The 22,678-nt window shown below is 25.4% G+C and overlaps 3 protein-coding genes across 6 annotated transcripts in view; 1 reads left to right on the top strand and 2 right to left on the bottom strand.

Moving 5' to 3' along the window:
* The window catches only part of LOC112596719, a 3,687-nt gene extending 405 nt beyond the window's left edge, over nt 1-3,282 (bottom strand). The window contains exons 1-4 of one of the 2 annotated variants that reach the window (XM_025342502.1): nt 3,187-3,282; nt 1,082-1,185; nt 939-995; nt 21-737 (exon numbers count right to left, since the gene is read on the bottom strand). In XM_025342502.1, coding sequence (XP_025198287.1) covers nt 21-737; nt 939-995; nt 1,082-1,171 — 864 coding nt within the window. In that variant the 5' untranslated portion in view covers nt 1,172-1,185; nt 3,187-3,282. The remainder of the gene's footprint in view (nt 1-20; nt 738-938; nt 996-1,081; nt 1,186-3,186) is intronic. The other variant, XM_025342503.1, reaches the window with a different exon arrangement.
* The window catches only part of LOC112596717 (probable Ras GTPase-activating protein), a 132,781-nt gene that overhangs the window by 66,844 nt on the left and 43,259 nt on the right, over nt 1-22,678 (bottom strand). For 2 of the 3 annotated variants that reach the window (XM_025342499.1, XM_025342496.1), the window contains exons 2-3: nt 6,685-6,824; nt 6,500-6,544 (exon numbers count right to left, since the gene is read on the bottom strand). In XM_025342499.1, coding sequence (XP_025198284.1) covers nt 6,500-6,544; nt 6,685-6,824 — 185 coding nt within the window. The remainder of the gene's footprint in view (nt 1-6,499; nt 6,545-6,684; nt 6,825-22,678) is intronic. The other variant, XM_025342497.1, reaches the window with a different exon arrangement.
* On the top strand, nt 15,261-21,862 carry LOC112596718. The gene is given in 10 exon segments (XM_025342501.1): nt 15,261-15,326; nt 15,495-15,629; nt 15,865-16,039; nt 16,139-16,290; nt 16,582-16,711; nt 16,788-16,936; nt 16,971-17,258; nt 17,402-17,470; nt 20,723-20,812; nt 21,749-21,862. Coding segments are annotated over 10 exon segments (1,338 nt in total). The 5' UTR covers nt 15,261-15,290.

Below are 22,678 nucleotides of genomic sequence, written 5' to 3'. Positions count from 1 at the left end.
ATAGCATTCGATTCGTCTTCAGTTGTAATAGCATTCGATTCGTCTTCTGTCGGGTTGTCTTCAAACACCATAGAGTTCGAATCGTTTTCAGTCGGGGTTTCTTCAGCATAAATCGATTCATCTTTAACTGGTTTTTGTGTAAAAATTAGTTTTTTTGTCAATAGTTTTAAGAAGTAATTTTTAATATTATAGGGATTTTCTGTTATCATGGCGGTCGATTCTTGTTCTGCAGACTTTTCACTCTTTTCAGGTAATAATTTTACTATTATTACTGTAGGAGATGGTATTTTTGAAATCTCTGGATCCATTTCTTCTGACTGAGAATTTGCGGAGAAGGAACTTAGAATTTTTGGATCAAAGTTTAACACAGATTCCAATGTGTCTGGAAATTTGTAAGTTGGAAATCCGAAGCTGAAGGCAGATTGTTTTCTGATAGACAATAAGTCAATGGCATTGTCACTTCCTGGTGTTAATGACTGTGTTAGATATTTGTTCCATGGTTCAGAGATGTATTTGTAATCATAGGTATCTTCTGGCATTAACTTAGGGATGTTCTGTATAGGAGTGTACTCGGAATCGTAGAAAGGATTCATTGGATAAGAATAAGTTCTTGGAACCGAATTCGTATCATGGGTAGACATTTTGACATACTGGTGTATTGGTTTGTACGAGTTAATTTTGGAATCGAATGTCTCGCTTGAACTATCCGAGATATCAATTGATGGCTCTATTGGATTCTGAAATGAAATTAACATGAATGTAATAAACATTGAATGACTAATAAATATGTATTCTACAACCCGTTAAAGTTAAAATACAACTTTTTGCGCCTTGAAATTGATGAAATTAGTATTTTTTTTTTTAGTATTACACTTTATTAACGAACAAATTACTTTAAATTTAATCATAGGTCAATTTAAATAGAAAATAAGACTTACGTAATTATATCCATAAGGATATGGTAATCCTAAAGATCTCTGTCGCCTTTGGTTCAACTAAAATTGATGAAAACAGATACAAAATTATGATGAATGTATTTAATGTCTGGGTCTATTTAATTCTGTTCTATGTTTACAATTACCTGTTTAAATGGCTGGCCTCTTTGGAGATAAAAAGTTGCATCAACAATTCCGCAAACAATTAACAGACACGAAGTGATTAAAATATGCATTATTACGAGTTAATCTAATTGTGGGAAAAAAAAATATTAACTATTACTCATTTAGTTATTAAGAATTTGGTATAGATATTACTTAATGTACCTAGCATAAAGAATTTACATTTAGATAATAAATTATTAGTTAACATTTTTATTATTTTACTAAATACTAATAATAGTCTTACAGTATGGTAAATTTCTATTTACATACAACACTAAAATAAATCAATATAATTTTATTACATATGTATGATGTGTGATAAAAAAATTTAATAATCAAAAGTGTGCGTTTTGAGTTTTGAATTACTTAATAATCATATTACATTTTTCATCTGTAATGGTACTAATAATTCTATTTTAGTTTAAAAAAATATCAATTATTTAATATTAAACTATATAAAATGTTAATAAATAATAAAAATAATCAATTTTCAATTTTCTTTCTTCTTAATATTTGTATATATTTTATAACATATTCATAAATATTTTTATTTTTGCAATGGTAGTTTAATAAAATAAAAAATAAATACTTAATTAATACATTATTTTTTATTTTATTTTCCCAATATACCATCTTGTATGTATCACATATCAGATATTGATATGAATTAAAATATTTTGCTTATTTGGATAATTTGATTAGAACGATTAGCATTCTTAATTAGTCAATAACTTGTAAATAATAAAGTTTTGGAGGTTTAAGAAAAAAAAATTATCATAAAACAATTGTTATCTATTTTATTAGCTTATAAGCCAAATATAAGGGAATGCTGATTGAGTAAAGCAAATAAATTTTCTGAGAACAGTTTTTTACCAAAATGTCGTAAAATTACTGCAATAAAAGATAATAATTTATTGCACAAATTGTTCTATATAAGTTATATTTTTTTACGTTATTAAATATTAAGCGTTTACTAAATAACATCTGATAAACAGAGTTCAATTTAATGCACTAAAAATCCACGAAAAATGCATTCATTTATGTGCTCAAAAATTAAAAAATAGAAATTAGAAATTACAAAAAATTAATATAATAAAAAAAAAAACCATTAAATAAGTTTAAAAAGTAGTGTCAAAAATATGTAGATATATATTATATATTATAATACACGTAAAATATTAAAAGTATAAAAATTTAATTGAAAATAAATAAATTAACTAATATTTTTGAAAAATAAATGTTACATAAAAATTATGAATTTAATTATTATATAAGATATGCAAGATAAAATTTATCATAAAAAACAGAATCTTAAAAACAATTTGAATCCCCTTCATTTTAAATTTTGAATACAATTCATTGATATAAAAATCATCAAATTTATTTATTAAGAACTAATAATTAATAATAAAAATATCGAGTTAAAAAAAAGATTTTAATAAACATCATGTATTTTATCATAATTTACCACTACACACATTTGTGTACGTGCATAGTGATACATTAATGTTTTTTAGTAATATCCATATTATTGTGTACATTAATTATCCCATGCACAGTATGTAGTGACATTAATTTTGATATCTAAGCCTTTTTAAAAACTATCTATTTAACTACCTTATTCTGTCATCTTGATTTTCTCGTTAATGAACACCTCACCATCAATTATTTATTAACTATTTACCAACAGATCAATTATTATTAATTTATTTTAATTAAGGTATTATCAAATGTGTAATCTATATTATAATATGCATTATATACTTTCTATATTTTTGAGCCTCGGTCTATATCTTAATGAAAATAAAAACAAAAACTTTAGAAATTGTTTAAAATTTAGCAACATTTTCTTGAAAACGATCTTGTTTGTTCCATAATAGATACATTTTGTAAACATTTTTACTACAAAGATATAGCAAAAATTTAATAAAGCAATATTATTAAATTTAATAAATAATTTATTTGCAGAAAATGATTGCTAAACTAATGCTTAATGAAATAATTTTAATTAACTTCCAATGAAAATTAAAAATATTTTAGAGCAACTTATTAAAAAATAATAATAATTTAATAATATTAGACTTACCTCAAAACAGTTACTTCAAAACGGTAATAGTATACGGTTGTCTTGTCGGTATTATCCAATAGATCATAACAGGCTGGTAGTATTATATCAACTGATCTATAACCACAGTAGCTTACAACATTTAAATAGTTTAAATAATGCTGAAAATAATATTTGTGTGATAAAATACATAATATTAATCTCGATGACCCTTGATCGGGAGATTGATGAATTCGTAAAATTACAATCTCGATCGCTTGTAAGTACATTACATGCTCTTTTACATGATGTTCGTTCTAGAAATGATAGCAAATCGGGATCTTGAATAGTTTTTAGAGATGATGAATGGTGGTATTACGTTAACCAGTCTATTATTGATAAACATTGCATTATATTTTATTACGATTAGTTTTGTTTTTGCGGCGTTTTTTATTCATTAACAAATTAATTTTTACCCGATCAGGCAATTCGTTTGTATAATTTTGAGTTTAAAAGGAAAGATAAGCCATGGTTAGAGTATAATATTTTATACTACCACGAAATAAATTATCTTTATCATTTATTATAATTCGTAATAATATTAAAATTTAAAAGCCCCACTAATTAGTATTATACTTATCATAATTTCTATGGATTTAAAAAATGCAATTTCACGAATTCACGATTGTTTTATGATCTAAGAAAAATAAAGCAATATTTACAATAATTGTTTTCACTGATATTAAATATTTTAACAGTAATATTAGAAACGATTGAGTATAAATACAAATATACGATGGTACATACACTTAAAACAATATTAAATAATAAAAATACTTAATTTGTTGTTGAACAATCTAATTGAGTTATTGAGAAAATGAAATTAAAATATATTTAAATAGGTATAATAAATAATAATTATTCAAAAATTGATACCTATAAATTGATCAAAACAATATGTTTGACTGTAGTCTACTCAGTAAATGATAAAATTGTTCTTTTGTTTGAAGGTAATTAGGTACTAAGAAACAGAAGATTAAGATTAAAATGCCACTGTTATAGTCTGCGAGTCACATAATTTTTACTTACAAATCTAAAAGTGTCAAAATAATTAAAATAATATAGTTTTCTATACAGTTGATCCTAAGTTATTTCTTAATTCTTAAAGTCTACAAAGCACAGAGTTATAAAAATAAAATGCTATTCAAAAATAATGTCATTTGTAAAACACACATTATTATAAAAATAGAAATAGATAAATAAAAGTATAAAACATACCTACCTTCTATTCTGTGATTTGAATTTATTTGTTCGTTAAATAATAATTTATCATTATTGATAAAAATTAACAATTGGTAAATAATTTATATATGAAATACTAATGTGCTTTTAAAACCAACTATAATATTAATTAAAAAATACAAAAATAATTATCGTGTGTTCATAAAATGAACAAATACATTTATGAAAATTATTTTCAAAATAAAACTGTGTACTTCTTAACTGTTATGGTTTATATTTGTCTCAATTTCGCTATCTTTTAAGACAATCTGTAAAATATACTCCGACTCTGAATTATAAGTAAGATCACAATTTTTATACACAATTGAAACTTATAAAGTGTCTTCTTTTTAAAGACAATAATACAATATAGCTACAGTACCATATTTGAGCTTTTTCAAGTAGGCACTAAAAATTATGATTTGTTCTATGAATAAATCAATGCACTTAATAAGATAAACTTTTATACCAATGTACCACAATTAAGCATTATCTATTAAAAAATTTCGGTCGTTACATGACCCAATATGTATCTACATTAGCATGCTTTGTTAATGCCGAATAATCATAAATGTTTAAAAATTCACCAAAATGTGTATACTTGTAATGAACTTTTTATGATGTTTAAGTTATTTTACCATGTTCACTTTCAGTTTATATAATAGTACAATTTGTTTTAATTTTATGGATTTATATAATTGTTTGTTCATTTGATAAACTAAAACGGAAACAATAAAGACAATAAATATTTATACGTATTATTGGATCATGAGTAATTGCCTTATAATCAAACTTGTATCTATTATTCTATTCGTATTATATTGTTTGTATTTTTTGTGTTTTTTTGTGTTTTTTTTTAATAACTTCTATGTAATCGTTTATAATAAATACTTGGTGTAGTATATACTATCATTATATGCATGTAAAATATAATTTTTTGTATCAAATAAAAAATATACAAATATACTTAATGTCTCCAATCTATACCTACGTTAAATGTTAAATGTAAATCACTAGAATCAGAAAATAATTATTATGTAAGCATAACATATTTAAAAAAATATAATTGTTTAATTATTAGAAGCACAAGCAATTTTAATAGCTACAATAAAATAAAACACTTCCACACAGACAATTACATACTATATAGATAGTCAGAGATTATTTATGTTTACTTTAAATTTTGAGAATGCGATTTCATAGTAATACGCTAATTTTACGTTATTAACGGCCTAGAATTTATATGCGATATAACATAAAAATATATTTATGCTTTTCATTTTTTTAAATATACTGTAAAATTATAATTGAATTATAATTGATTTACCAATTATTTCTATACTATGTATGAATGAGTAACATAGAAGCAATACTCAGACAACTTATAATTATAAAATAAATCGAATAAAATTACTTTAAATGTAAATTAAATAATTTTTGTTGGTATTACTTTAAAATAAATCCATAATATTTTTAATAAAGTTATACATTTTATTCGTCCAAAGACAAAATTACTAATATTATGAATTTAAAATTAGGAGTGTAACATGATATGTGGCATCCAACCATTTATCTATTTTCATGAACAGTTATAATTTTTAATAATATGAATTAGATTTGAAAGTTGAATGTAATGTTCCTCATAAGAATTGCTTACATAAAAATACTGATTTAAAAAATACAAATTTTTATAATTATTATATTAAATATATTTTATAGTCAGATTTTTTTCTTGAAAATAGGAAAAAATTCACTCCGATTTCCTCTTGAAAATAAACCTTAAAATCACCTCAGCACATGCTAAATACATAGTACTTACTTAAAATGTTCAAAAATATACGAAATAAAATAATAGAGAATTTTTATTTGTATAGACGATTCTAACCAAATTTTTAAGAAGACGTTGCGAAATAAAAAATAATCACATCAATTAAAAATGCATATAAACCCTAGTCCTAATTATTAATTATTGATTTATTTAAATATTTTGTAAACATATTTATTTATTTATCTCTGACTAGGTATCTTAAAATGAAAACTATAGATACATTCTATTATTTCCATAAGCACCAACCTTAAAAGCGTGCGTTATTGTCCTTAGCGCAGTCCCAGGGAATATCTAAGAAATAAAATAGGAAATGTATTAAAAATGTATAACGGATAAATAATATTATATTTATTGTATACATAATTTAATTTAAATTGTTAGTAAGAGTCTAAACATAATTTTTGAATTGTAATAAAATAAAAAATATTTACGGATAATTCCTCGCTTCTATATGCAGTTAATGTCTGTTCGTCTTGTAGTAGAACACAAAAGTATGGTTCCCAGGTGATGAAGTTAAATTTTTTGTCTTTAACAACATTTGCCGGCCGATGACCAATCTGTAGATTGCGATCTGCGAAAATTAAAATATTATATTATTACAAATTCTAATCGTTCATTTAATACATTTATTAATCCTTGAAAACATTTTAAATAAAAATTACCCGCTTGAATTACTCGATTTAATTTATAAACTTAAAATCTAGGTATATTATGTTATGATGATATGATATATCTACCGACTACCGTCTATACAAAAAATGAAATGAAATTTTATACCTATTATATTTAATAGTATTATAGTTTCTAAACAACTATCGTCTATCAATAGAACTATAAAAGAATATATTTCGTAATCTCATACACGTTGGTTATAGTTTATATAATAATCAATAATTCAATTTATTTTTATTAGTTATTACTTAATAAGTAAATATAATAAGTAATACTTATTAATAACCACATTCATTCGAAAAATAAAAATAAAATAGAAACATTGTTTCTAATATGTTTCATAGGCACATAAAATATGGATAGAAGGTAGAAATATAAAATAATAGTAAATTTTTTAAACTTTTTTAATATTTGTAAATGTTTAGTTCAATTTATAAAACTTTTCATTAAAGCTTGCGGCCTAAAAATAACTCAATTCTTATGTATGCCATAATTCGATAAACATTTGTTGTATATTCTACAATAAATATTATTTTTCGTTTATGTTATTTTACATTCTGCATTAACAATAAGTAGGTATATCTACTATAGTAAATATTTTTCCTGAGTCAATATTTATTTTAAAATCAATCTATTAATTTATAAATGTAAAAACTGGCATTTTGTAGAATTGAATCTAAAATGAACAACGTGTTCATCGAAAGCTATGTTTATAAATTTATTTATTACATATCGTTGCTTTTCGGTACTTGGATGACAATCACTCCAAAAACAAATAAGGTAATTAAAACCCAAAATTAATTTGAAATGTAAAAAATTATTATTTTATATTATTTTTTTTTTCTTCATAACCCATAACTAATAACCTTACTCATTGGATCATTTGTACATTTATTACACACACACACACGCCGATACGGACGTTTTCGGCTAAGCAATCAGAATATAATAATAATTAATTATTCAAAAAGTTATAAAATATACATTACAAATAATTATTTGTTTTGTGTATAGGTCATAGCGCGCTCGATTTCATTGTTATGGTGTTTAATTATCGTTGTCAACCAAATAGATTATGTAATGAAACCTTGGATAATAGAAGATACTGAGGTAAAAATAAATAATAATTAGTTTTAGATTATATGGCTGAAGAGACAATTATATTTATATAGTTTATATCAGATTTAGGATGATGCGTTTTTTTTCTTAATTTTAGTTGTATATACATATCATTTAAAAATTTATATTGTGAGTAATAATAATCGAAACGTATAATAATATAATGTTATACTAGCTTAAATCTCGGGGTATAAGAAAACTAATTATATTGTATTCCATACAAACAGCCGTATTTTTCCGTGTCCGGCTCACACTCTATTCGTTGGGTAAGATTCGAACAATGATTTCAGAAAACCAAACAAGACGTGGCTTTTGAAAAAATAATAAATTTGGATTTTTGGACATACAATGTGATATGCTTACTTAGTTGCTTGTTCCCGTTGATTGGTAAACAAATAGAAGTCATTATGATGCCGAAGTTAGAAACGTCAACAAGTATAAATGAATATGATATCCACAAGTAATTGGATAATGATTAGAGCATATGATATTTTTCTATAATATGTTTACAGATACGTGGAGAATTGTAATCGTATTCATATTAGTAGTAGGGAACCTAGTACCGGCGTACTTGTCGTTCAACTTTCCGGGCATTCAAGAGAAGGCCGATTCCGCGTTCAACCTACTCTTTCTAGTTGGTTGAAAATCAGATCATAAAAATATACATTTTGTTCAGAGACTGTAATACTAATTTTATGCCTGGCGATATAGGATATTTGCAAATTAGGAATATTAACTGTAGACCTTCAGTTTGTATGGTTTTGTTGGAGTCTTGAAGACGAATTTTTAAGGTTGAATGACGTCTTGCAGCAGATGCCGGTTTGGTCTAAAATACCGACTGCGATAATGGCAAAAGGACGAGGCAGGAATACTATGATGACGGAGAGAAATAATTATTATCACAGGTGTAAGTATACAAGTAATAAATAATGACACTTGATAAAACAGTATAATTTCAATAACACTATAATATACATATCCATTAAAGGGCGCAGGAGATAGGGATATCTGTAATGCACGGGCACCACTTGATATTTTGTAATTAAAACCCTAAAATTTAAGCCCATTAATCAAGGAACCGTAATTTATATATTGTTATTAAAAAGTATGTGATTAAAAGATTAATATAATGTAGCTTCAGTACAAAATGTGTGTGATATAATAAGAACAGTACCATAACCCAATACTGTTTGAAGTTTTTATCGTACTATTTACAAAACAATAAATGATTATGATGAATGATGATAAATGTTAATTTTATTTATTTGGTTATAAACGAATTTAATAATTAAAGTATAGCCAGAGTAGGTAATAAGCGTTTGGTTATTGTATTTTTATATAATATTATTGTTATTATTATTATATTAATATAATTACTATATATATTATGTATACATTTTATGAAATATTTAAAATATTTTTAATATTTATTATTTATACATACATACACAATAATTTATTATCGTTATTCATCTAATTAGAAATTAGAGTCCTACTAAAGAAGAGGGGCGCAAAAATACTGTAGGTACTGTCTAAGATTTAAGTCAGCGCACGCTTAAATATGACACAGTCCATATTAAAATGTTTAAAAAAAAACTATTCGTCCAATACTCGAAAGACGATAAATTTTATAATTCAAAATTTAAAAAAAATGTATTCTACTCTGGATTGTAAAATTAAAAGTATAAGTTGTCTCGTTAAAGAATCAAATTCCTTAAGTCAACTAACATGAGCTTCAAAGCCACAAACCTATTAACAGGATTAACAAAATATTGTAACATTGTTTTATTGTTATATTCGGCAGACGATATCTACAAGGTGGAAGTAGCGTATGGGAAACTTATGCATGACGTGACACTGGTCTGTAGTATCTGTGAGGAACGCGTCCTGATAAACATGTCCTGTTACATGTTTAACACGATATGTGGTCTGTTCGATACGATTTCGGCTTATAGGACTCGGGGAGCACCGCTACTATTGGCCGTTGTGCACCTGTCGTGGGTGTTGAACTGCGCCGGCAGAATAGCCCTAGTATGTTTTGCAGCGTCTTCGGTCGTCGATCAGGTAAACTTTTGCAGTCTATTTATGCGTTTAATGTATATTATATGTATAGATAGTACTTTGGTTCATTAATATCTATAAATCATACATATATAGGTATATATATATATGTACCACGGGTGCGACTAAATTTCTTTTCACGGCGTTTGTCCAAAAGATTAACCTTATTTATACGCGCAATAATGTTATATATTTTAACGTTTGGTGGACATTTTAAATTAGAATAGTTTTTAAGATATTTCTAAATTACTTGTTATTGGAAATAAATTGAGAAATTATATATCAAAATATTAAACAAAAACATAAAAACTGTTTTTTAATTTGATTTTCTGTATAACAGGTTAAATTAGGTTTAAAAAAAAAAAAAACTAATTTTTTTCATCTAAGTATGTTCTAAATATTATTTTTTTTTTTGTTATAATTTAATACTATTTTAAAATTAAGTATACAGGAACACCAAAGAAGATAGATTTCATAATAGATAATAATATCTTTGCATTTCATTATTGCTCGAGTGTAAGAAATAGTTTTTTCAAATGTTTTATTATTAGGTGATGTAGATTTCAGTAACGATCTTTCAAATTTCTTTGAAGTTCTTATAAAATTAAGTTATAAACAGTATAATAAAATTGTATTTTGTATTAACAATAATAAATAAAATTAATTTTTTTACTAAATAAGTTCTACCTATTCTATAGTTCTATCTTATTGAAAATTTTGACTAACTAGCTAGGTTAAAGGTTACCGATCCTGACTCTAAATATATACATTATATTTGAGGTTGAGGGTGTTGTGTTTTTAATCTACATCACGTATCAATAAATAAGTATAAATAATCAGTATAAAATGATTTAATGTTAATGTGTATATTGTGCTGTAGGACGACCGTCTACATGACTTGGCTCAGATCACAAGAGAAATGTTAGGCGTGAACAGTGAGTGTTGGGAGGTACGTAATATGATTATATGTATATTTATTATACATATTTTCAATTTATTGCGCACACATCAATCGTTTTAAATGTTCACGTGATGAATTTTTTTGGACGTAGTCCATAAACACAAAATATGACCCAAACACAACTCAAAAGTACAAAAATAAATATCTTATAGGTGCAAAAAATATCCTTTTTAACAACTTATTTGTGAAAATTAATTTAAAAAAATTAAAGTGTATTTTATAATAATAATTGAACTTTTACGGTGATATTAGAATAAGTTAAAAATTAAAATTAAAACTTTAAATTTAGAAGTATAATGAGTACCTTAAAATTAAACTTGAAGTTTGAAGTCAATAGTTTTTAAGTACTCCAATCTGGAAATTGTTTGAAATTTTTAAAATATGATACCATAACATAATAATTCAACTAAACTCCATGACTGCTGTTTTTGAATTATAAAAATAATAATTATTTGCGAATTAAATTTAATGAGTATCAAAGTTCGAACTTAAACTTATTGTGCAACAAGCACAATATTGTACTGGGTAATAAATTTATTTTTGCGCTTTTCGGTAACACCGATTATTTTTCAATTAAATTAATGCTTATGTTTTTTGTTATCAAAATACTGTTTCATTCTCTAAATCTAAAATCATACACGTTACACTTATCAACTTCATCGACTTTCGAGCCTTTTTGGTCTACTAGAGTAGATTATAATAGTGTATTATCTATTAATAGGCGCACTAATTGTTTCAGATGAAACGATTGTCCCGACGACTGAGGCATAGCAAAGTAAAATTCGACGTCTGTGGTATGATGACTGTAGACAAGACACTTCTATCGTCGGTAAGATAAATTAGGAACAAAACAATACATGTAAATAAAAAAATATACAATTCTGCGGTTGGCTAAGTGCAATAAAAGGCCATTTTAAAATTCGTTTGTTTTCAAAATACGGTTTTTTTTCCAGGCAGTGATCAGTGTAATTTCGTATTTGGTGATTGTATTGCAGTATAACTACAGTTAAACCAAATCCTTACAGTGAATTGGTGTAATTTAAATAATAGCGTAGATCCGCGGCCACAACATGTATAATAATATAATATGATATACACAATATTACAATATAAATGCCTTCTAATTACGTTTCTGTTATGTAATTCAAGTTCATCGTTTTTGTAACATTGTTTAAACATACACTGATATACTTGATTTAAAACACCCCTGTCATGACTTGCACAGGTGCACACTAATGATTTATGGACAAACGGAGATTAGATATTAATAGGTACATTATATTATAATTTATAATGCTGTGTACGATAATAATTTTTATTGTATTAACTATTTTATTTGTATACGGTATAATATAATACAATTGGATAGTACTATACTGTAACTCAAAACTGACAAACCAAATAAAAGATTTATTTCAGAAATAGTGGTTTTTTTTTTTTTTTTTGTTGCTATTGTCAAGTAAAACATATTTGAGAATAAACCTCTTTTTTCTTTTACAAAAAAAGGCTGTCATTACACCACTTTGGTATAAAGCATAATATACTATATAATAATGCATGAATAGCACTTTAATTTTTCACCATGACACACTGTACCGTCACCAGGTGTATAAAAAACCGGTATTTGTCTACTTAATAAAAATTTACAATTGCAATACATTATATTTTACTATTTCTTTCAGAATTTAGTATTTACTATAAAATATATTAAATACTAAATTGTTTAAATTTAAATAAACAATTAACAAAATACAGGAACTTTAGAATTTGTATGAGATTGCATTATTTGTAAACTCACATGTCTGCATACACACTGCAGTCATACAAAAAATGAGCAAGAAATTCTCAATTTTTAGTGTACAACATTAATCTGAAAATATGAAAATTATTTGAAAGCATTGTTATGGTTTTACATTTAATTCAGTGTAATAGTTTATCTGGATAAATTAAATAATAATAAGTAATAATAATAATTAAATTTACACAAAACGGTTTTGATGACTTTTATTAACGGAAAAATTTAAATAGACTTACAGCTATTGCAATTACGGTAAGTTACTAGTTACTACTATTTACTTCTATGTACAATGGTAAAAAAAAAAAAAAGACAAAAGCCACTTTTAAACATAAGCCCTTTTCAAAGTGAAAATAAATAATGTAAAATTAAGTTGTATTTATTAATTATTAGGTACATATTATATAGGATAAATAATATCATAAAATGTCTCCTCCTCAATAATTATTTAGTACTTAGGTTTTTATGAATATAAAAAATATATAATTCTCTTGTATAGTTATGGAAACGCGTGAAAATTTGTCAATCTGTCATTAATGTATTTTCAATTTTGTGGAGTTCTGCACAAATATCAATTATTTTGTTTGTACTTTTTTTTTTTATCGTAGTTAAAGAAAATGGGATTACCTATACATCGTCGATAATTATATATTTACTTCAAGTAGTAGTCAAGAGACCCTCACATGGTTTTCCCATTCGATGGTATTGTGATAATATGGTATGACGATTCAATACTGGTTCATTATATTATTTTCTTATTAGTTTGTCGTACATCGTACATATTTTAATACATAATTACTGCTTAGATGAGTTAGACAATGGCGCACAATTCACATTGACACATCATGTCACATAATATTTTACAATCGTACAATGAATAGATAACGAATATAACCATGGCGAAGGACTGGGTTAAAATAGAAAGATATACAGGTAGGACAAAATAAATGCTGGTGAAGGCTATAGTGCAAATTTATAATATTAGGTTTTAGAATGACCTATAACCCACAATTAATTAGTAAATTATCAATACAGCCGTATATAATTTTTCTTTATTTACATTGCGTTATTGTGGGCTTTAAGATGTCTAAAACACGACTAAGTCTATACAAATATATTAATCATGTAGCTACAATTAGGTTTTAAGTCAGCTGTTATAAAACGAGAACATAATTACGGTTTTAACCTCGAGTTTACACGACACGTACTGCATTGCATTATTATTACAACAAAGAAATCGAACCGACTTAATTTTTATGCGATTAATTGGTCCTAATGATTAATTCAATCAAATACATAATATTTATCTTGAGTTTCATATTTTTCTACAGAACATATCATGTTTAAAATACAGTCATAATATTATATAATTCCATGTTACCGTTTATTGAGTATACTATGCACTAAGCCCCTCATAATCATGACCTACACATATTGATTTGACCATAAGATATCAATATTAATTTTATGTGAAATTAATATTGCTCATATAGTTAATCAACTAATAATTTAATTACGATAAGATCTCAAAAAGCTTGTATATTATACTTTTATAGTTTATTGACGTAATGTAAACATATTTGTGTCCCATATTATAAAGAATAACAATTCTTTTTTTTTCAGACTAATAATAATTATGGATTGCGAGAAAAATAGTTCGTTTAAAAAGTGCACTACTTTTTGTCACATAATGTAATATTCGCATAATATAAATTATTTTTAATAAATTACAACGAAAACATACGTTTTATGCAGATGCACACTACGTACATATTTTTAATTAGTTATAATAATTTCTAATAAGTAATAACTATAATTATACTGTATGTCTGTATAATATTATTATGGTATATTATGATGTAGATTTTAGAATAAGAAATAAAATATACATTCAATTTAGTTTAGTGTATTATTATTTTAATTTCATTTATACACACTCTACAGATACTTATAACATAGTATTCAATATTATTATTAACAAAACAAAATGTTTAGGTCAAGTTTCATTTAACCTATTAAAGTCCATAGATTAGATTACAATTTTGTGTACACAATAATAATATATTATAACTTGTAAACCACGATCATCAGAAAGTCGTACACATAATATATACCACTTTTTCAATGTAAAAAATATCAATGCCGTTTTTACTAACAATAATACTGTAAATGTGTTTTTTATATTAATAAAGTAATAACTATTGTTAGGTTTTTAGTCTAACAAAAACAGACAATCACAATATTATGGATAGTGTCTATTTACCCATAATATACGTATAACTCGCAATCAAATCCATACGTCATATTATAATATTACGTTCAAAATAAATAATTTATTTCAGTTTTGAATAGGAAACATGGAAGTCGATTCATATATTGTGTTTAAGAGTTTTTCTGTACCCTATTACTATTCAATATTGTTTGGATGGATGCCTATCCGTATACCAAATAACGACAGTAAAATGGTATTTCTTATTTTGATTTATTTTATCTAATTTAATTAAAATATACATAAATATTATTTAGGATTCAATAGGATTTAGTCATTACTTTAACTATTATTTATATACCCATACTTTAAGTTTGTAACAACTAACAAGATTTATTAAATACAACTATTTTATTTTATTTAGATTCACAAAAATGTGTGGAATATACCTGGCTTATTTTTGTCGTTGAGTTATATTATACTACTTATAGTTTCTGGAAGTACTACACGGGAATTAAGTAACGCAATTAAGTACCAAGGAAACAGAACTTTGAGCAATGTAGATAAATAAAATATAATAATATAGTATATTTTATAGTTTTAAAAAATTAGAAATTTTAGCAGTTATATTAATTGTTGACTTTAAAGGAGAATATAGCTAGTATAATTTACTCTTCTATGATAGCGATAGTACATAAAACAAATAATACAGTTATTGACTTCAAAAATCTTTACATCAATTTCTTTGAAATAATAATTTTTGTATAAAGTATTTTATACATTTTAAATTTTAGCTAACGATTCATGATCGTATACAAATAGTAGTCGGACCGATGTTCATAATATCACTGTGGTTGAATCAAACGATTATTATAATCATATACATATTGATGCCATTCCATTTAAAAGGTCTAAGAAAAATTTTCGAGTTTTTCAACGAATTTTTCAAATGTCATGGCTCGATTATAGGTTAGTTTAAATATGTTAATTTTAATAAAGTCTATAAACTTAAGATTTATAAAAGATCTCGTCAATTTATATCATGATGGTTATTTAATTGATTTTTAGGAGACAAAAACACTATTAACACGATTGCTCGCAACACCAACTTTGAATCCATCATGATGATCATAATGAACACAGTCCTGTCGATCGTATCGGTTACAACAAGTTTCAGTAGGATAAGACTATCGTTTGCTTGGAAACTGTTCATCATGATCGTAGGTACCTAAAGGTTTCTAACTAGTGTTTCTCAACCTTGAGATGTTTATCATAACCTAAATTTGGGTTGTGAATCTTTTTCAATGGGTTATTAAAAGAATAATAAATAAATTGTATAACTACAACTAGAACCTAGTATAGTATTACAATACTTACAATACAACTAGAATATACTTTTATTTTTTTTATTGATTATCTGACAGAAAAAAAATCTGATAGATCATATTGTATAATGTTGGAAAACTCAGGTTTACATTTATGGATGTTGATTTTCAATGTTTTTTATTAAGGACAACGTTATTCACAAACTTGAAGCACTTTCACTATGTATCCAATTTTGGTGTATGTGTTCAGTGTTATCAAAATGTTTTAAGTGTCTTAATGTTTCCTTAGACAGGCTTCGAGTCCGAAAAAATCAGGGTTAGTATTAAATCATATTGAATATTCAAAAAAATATTTTAGATTTCAATTTATGTCAATTTGGAGTGGATTTTAGTGACAATACGCCCACCGGGCTTATTTACAATGTCAGACCAGTTGACGTTGCCGACCAACATGGTAATGCACCTCCGGAAGTTGAACCGAGCGCACACTGACCTCTGTTTCATTCTCGATCGCATAAACGACGTTTATCAGGTATCGACAGTATTGCTACACAAAAACTGGATTACTAATGCAGTAATAATAATAATATTGTTATTATATAATATTATTCAATATAATACAAATTGCTGTGTATTATATAATATTTCGTTTTTATATGCGTATGTACATGCACAAGGTGCTGATCCTTTTGAGCATCATCACTTGTATACTGAACATGCTGCCCCATTTATTTGTTTTGGGTATCATCATGGCATATTCAAATTTTAGAATTACACCACAATTATCCATGGTTATATGGCCGCTACACTACATGATAAGAGTATATATTGTATGTAAAGCCGCTTCACTTGCGTCCAACGAAGTAAGCACCCATCATAATTTTTAATATATCATTTTATTTATTGAAACCTAAGTATACTAAAATACGTATACACCTAAATTATGTGGGTTTTGTAAATGGTATGTATTTGTTTTGTTTCATCTATTCGATATTGTACACATCAGGCCAGACGGACGAAAACTATTCTCAACGCTGCATTTGATAAACGTTTGACCGACGATGAAAAAAACGGAGTTGAGTATATATATAACTAATATTATTAATTGTAGTGTTTAAAAAATAAACCGGAAGAAATAAGAATTCATTTTTGCATTTTATAATAATTATCTTGCATAGTTTCACTTTAATATTTATACAACGAGATTAACCTAAAAAAAATTACGTCTTATTACAAAGTAATTTAAGTAAAACAATCAATATGCATATAATTCACATTAAACTACTTTCTTGATGAAAATTATATGAAACGCTTTAAAGCAATATAAAAGAAAACTATTTCATAAATGTTACAACTATTATTAACTATTAAATTTATCTATCCACAACCCACCATAATAACAATAATTTATTTTAATACTATTGAGATAAACTGTAGGCGTTAACAACATAAATTATTTTACTGCAAAATGAAATGTATAAAAGACAAAAAATCTTAGATAAAACATAGATAGTTTGTATCTCATGGCGCATTTGACAAAGAATAAAATAAATGTTTTATGATTAGCCGCAAAAGTGTTTGATATTGTTACAAATTTATCCCGCAGGTCTTGCATAAAAATATATTTTGATTGCTCGGTTTAACTTCTGTTAAAGTTCTTTGTTCTATTTATAGTATTTAATTATTACTAGGTATGCAATATTTCTAAATTATAAGGTAATAACAATAACTACGAGTATAGTGAATTTAAATTGATACTTTTACTTTAAAATTAATAGCTAATAATAAATTACATAAATATTTACACGAGCTACATAATATGTACAATACTAATATATAATCGTAATAGTACTCACTATAATACAAAGGCTACAGTTTTATAAAAATTTATTCGCTATCCAGTAATTTTACTCTTACATAATACACATGAATATAAGATAATTATTTTAATTTTAATTTAATATTTATAATTGGTTGTTTAATCAAAAAAAATTCTGACATAAAACCGATTTCAGTTTTTTTTCGTCATTATTTACTATAAAATTATTTAAAGTTTTCTTTACAATGATTTGATATTGATTTTTTTGCTTTTCATACACGTCAAATGACAGATTAATAAATATTATTTATTCCAACATACAAGATATTAAATATCGAATGAATAAACCATGGTTTGTACATCTTAATAACATTTTAAGTTTAGATAGATGGTGGATCCTAGTATACTTAAGTGGATCAGTAGTGTGACCTCTTAGGAGCACAACACTAAATTGTTTTAAGAGAACGCATCGTGGTCCGATGAAAATTTTTCCTTTTTTTTTTGCGCATCGTCATGCGACACATTGCTATGGCAGAATGGGCATGTTTTCTCGATGGACAGAATATAGTTATTAATAGTCGGTATTACATAAACAATAAGATATGATCGAAACACTGACGGTAAGATTCTTATTTGGTAGGCACGTGACAGAGTGTACTGTTTATTAATAATAATTCAGTGATAACTGCAAATAACGTGTTGCGCAGACTTGAATTAAATCTGGACCTTTACGATCATACCATGTTGCTTACATAATAATAATTATATAGGTACTATGCTATTATAATGTAGCACGCTGCGTCATTATGATCTACATAATTTACTTTAAATCAATCCAATATTATTATAATACGCATGAACGTTAACGTATATACGTCACTAATTATTTTTATAATTAGCATTTAATATTCTTGAAATATGATTTCGGAAAATGTGGTATTGAGAGGACAAATCATTAAAGATTTTATTTTATTTTTTTATTAAATTCAAAAAAAGAATTACAATTTTAATTTAGAATTAATTTTTGTGATATTATTTCATATCGATTACTATTATTTAGATCCATAAGGTATTTATGAGTCTATGTAAACCTTATAGATTAGTCACTTCACAAAGTAAAAACCCGTTAATAGAGAGATATAATATATCTAATAATATTATTACGACAACCTTTTTAATAGATAGATAGGTAGGTGTAAACATTGGATATACATGCATAACGTTATCGCAGTTATCAGTATAATTAACTAATAACTAAAAATGCATTCGTGGACTACTACCTTTAAAACCTAAAAATGCATAATATCCATAGTTGATTATTAACTGTTGTTGTAAGCAGTACCTAATTATTATTCTTTCGAACGATTTTACGTCTAGACCTAACACATACATTTATAAAAAAAATCAGACAAACAACCTGACTTGTTTATAACCAATAAATATCGTTCTTTAAATTAAAAAACTTTTAAACCAAGTTCACAATATTATATTTCATATTCTACAGGTATATTAAGATTTAAAATAGAGTAATATTACTACCCAGATTAAGGTTATAATGCGCATTTTTAATATTAGCGCAAATCCGAATCAATCCAAATTCTAATCTTATTAATCTTAATTTGTTTTTGGATATAAAATACATGTTTAAACTACCTATGAAAAAAATAAATATTTTTTGGACAGAAAATTTTTTGGGATAACAAGTATTTACTACTAAAATAAACACTTTGTAAACGAATTTTAAATATACAATATTATAATAAAATTAATAATAATATTATAGTTTCTTAACAGCTAATAGTAGTGATATTCATTTTGTAATATTTTATCATCAAAAACTTTTATATAATATGATTACTAACTTTCTATTATTATAATTTTGTTTTTATTTCATCGCAATACATAACAAAAAAGGAGACATTCAAATGTTTCCAACAATAAATAGTAACAAACGATCGTTTTATTAAGATTTAAAACTAATTATGAGTAAAACAGAAAATAGAATGCTTCTAATGGACTCGGAATTAGTTTTAAATCTTAATAAAATTATTGTTTGATATTATTATTGGCAGACGATCTTCTAATTTAATAATTTACAAACTTAATTTTTCTTTCCGTAATATTAACTACATATTTCCGGTTTTAAGCACGCCTTTGTGTTCTTATTTATTCAATAGTTAAATATGTATACTGTATATATAATGATAATATAAATTGATAAATATTAATTCCCTGTTATACTTTAGATCTTATGTTAAATAAATGAACAGTATGAAATCAGAAATATATGATGATGACACAAGAAAAATATCAATACTTATTATTTTTATATGTTTTTAAAATTGTATATTGTATTGATGATAATAAAAATTAAATGCACTTATAACCCGAGCATAAAAAAAAAAGAACTTTTATTATGATGTTGAAGACGTTGTTATTTCAACCATATTATAATTAATATTATTGTTCTTTACGGTCTAATTTTAAACACTGGGTTTTTTATTTCAGATAAAACGTTTCTTAGAAAGAATCGATAATAAGAAAATAAGATTTTCTTTATATGGCCTGAGTTACTTGGACGACGAATATTTTTTATCAGTGAGTCTTTCTTTATACATGCAAAAAAAAAAAACGTTATCGTTTTCCACAAACATAACACAATAATATTAATAATTATCAATATTACTCGGATGAGTAAGGTTCTATTGTTTCTGGGAAGTATAAGGAAAGTAGTGACCTCTACGTCATTGGCTTATGTGATTAAATAAAAAGGTTCTATTTATTAAGGGGTTTCGATGCCAACCAATTTTAAAAAATTCAATATTCTTACAATTTTCTTAGTACGTAACGTGTAAACGGGTATGTAGTAAATGATCATTAGTATATGTGCATGTGACTGCGTGTAAAGAAATAATAAAGCGCTCCCGCACGTGCACGCACATGACAATAACACATTAAACAAATATTAATTACATTTTTTTGCTTATTCGTATTTAATTTTTAAATTAAGAACCTTATAAGAGTTCAATTTCAAAAACGTAAAAGAATAATTTTCAAGTAAATAAACGTTCATTACGAGTTCAAATGTTTTTCAGAAGTCTTATTCGATTATTAAGATAGTCACTAGTCAGTGTGGATGTCATATAAAATAGATCTATTTTTGTTGATAACACAGCTGGATACTCTAAATAAAAAATAAAAATGTTAATTTTATTACACATTTGATTCTAATTTTAATATTTTTACGAATTAATATATTTAAAATGATAGTTAAATATATTTAGAAATTTTAATTTTAAATAAGAAAATATAATCAAAAAGGTTAATAACTAATTACAATTAATATCGTATTAGGAGTTAATATTATACCTCTATACAGCTCAAGAAATTTAATGAAAATACATAAATATGCATATAAAACCTAGCATATGATAATGCTGTGATATGTCAGTTAGTTATAAGTTATAACTCATAGTAAATTATGTCGGTGTACAGTGACATTTTTATGAAATGAGTTCTCATTTTTTTTTACAGAGTGTAATGGCAGTGGGAGGATATCTAGTGATCATAATTCAATCGTACATGACGGTTATCGAAGAACAATATCCAATTTATGACCGTCCGACTGCAGACAAATTTGATGAATGAATCAACGAGCACTATTCTATATTATACAGTTATTTCACATATTATAATTTTCTTATTATACGATTTGTTAACCATAGTTTACAGTCAATAGTCAGAGCGACATTATATTGTTCAATATTGCTACTAATCCTTGTTTGTTCGAAAAATGAAAATTAGAATTTTATAAAAGCTGCGTTAATTGGATTGAATATATCGATTTTTGAAATTATTATTTTTTTGACTTAGTAATGTATACATGGAAATGGGCTTTAATTAAATAGCTTTAATCGATAACAATAAGTTTTCGTGTCTATATGTGAATTACGAATAATAAATTATATCAAACAAAAACATAAGATGTATAAAAATAATAATATAATAATAGTATTCTTTAATGTACGCCTAGCGGTTTGCGCGTACACAATTTAACATACACGAACGCATACAGAGTCACATTGACAGCAGGCTCGCTATGATGCAGTCGTTGCATACACGCGATTTTTTAATCCCAGTAAATTGTCGAAACTCAAGACAATCCAAGGTAAGTGATATTTTACAATTACAATATTATTTTGATTGCACTGTTGTCAAGCGTTACCAATATTTGGATGATAACGGCTGTTTTGAAAAAGACTGGAGGTTATTTTTTAAAGGGTTCGTTGTAGGCAATTTTAGTAAATTTAACGTTGAAAGAACGTATGAATCAAAATAATTATGTGAGAATTCGATGGCCCAAGTATCTACTGGCATGTCTGCAGTGATATTTGACGCAGTGTATTCCTGACACATAATAATATTTTGAAATTAAATTCATTACTACTTATATTATTAGATTTC

Source organism: Melanaphis sacchari, unplaced genomic scaffold (assembly GCF_002803265.2).
Source record: "Melanaphis sacchari strain LSU unplaced genomic scaffold, SCAv2.0 Contig33_pilon_pilon, whole genome shotgun sequence".
Taxonomy (NCBI): domain Eukaryota; kingdom Metazoa; phylum Arthropoda; class Insecta; order Hemiptera; family Aphididae; genus Melanaphis; species Melanaphis sacchari.
This window is presented reverse-complemented; position numbering and strand designations above follow the sequence as displayed.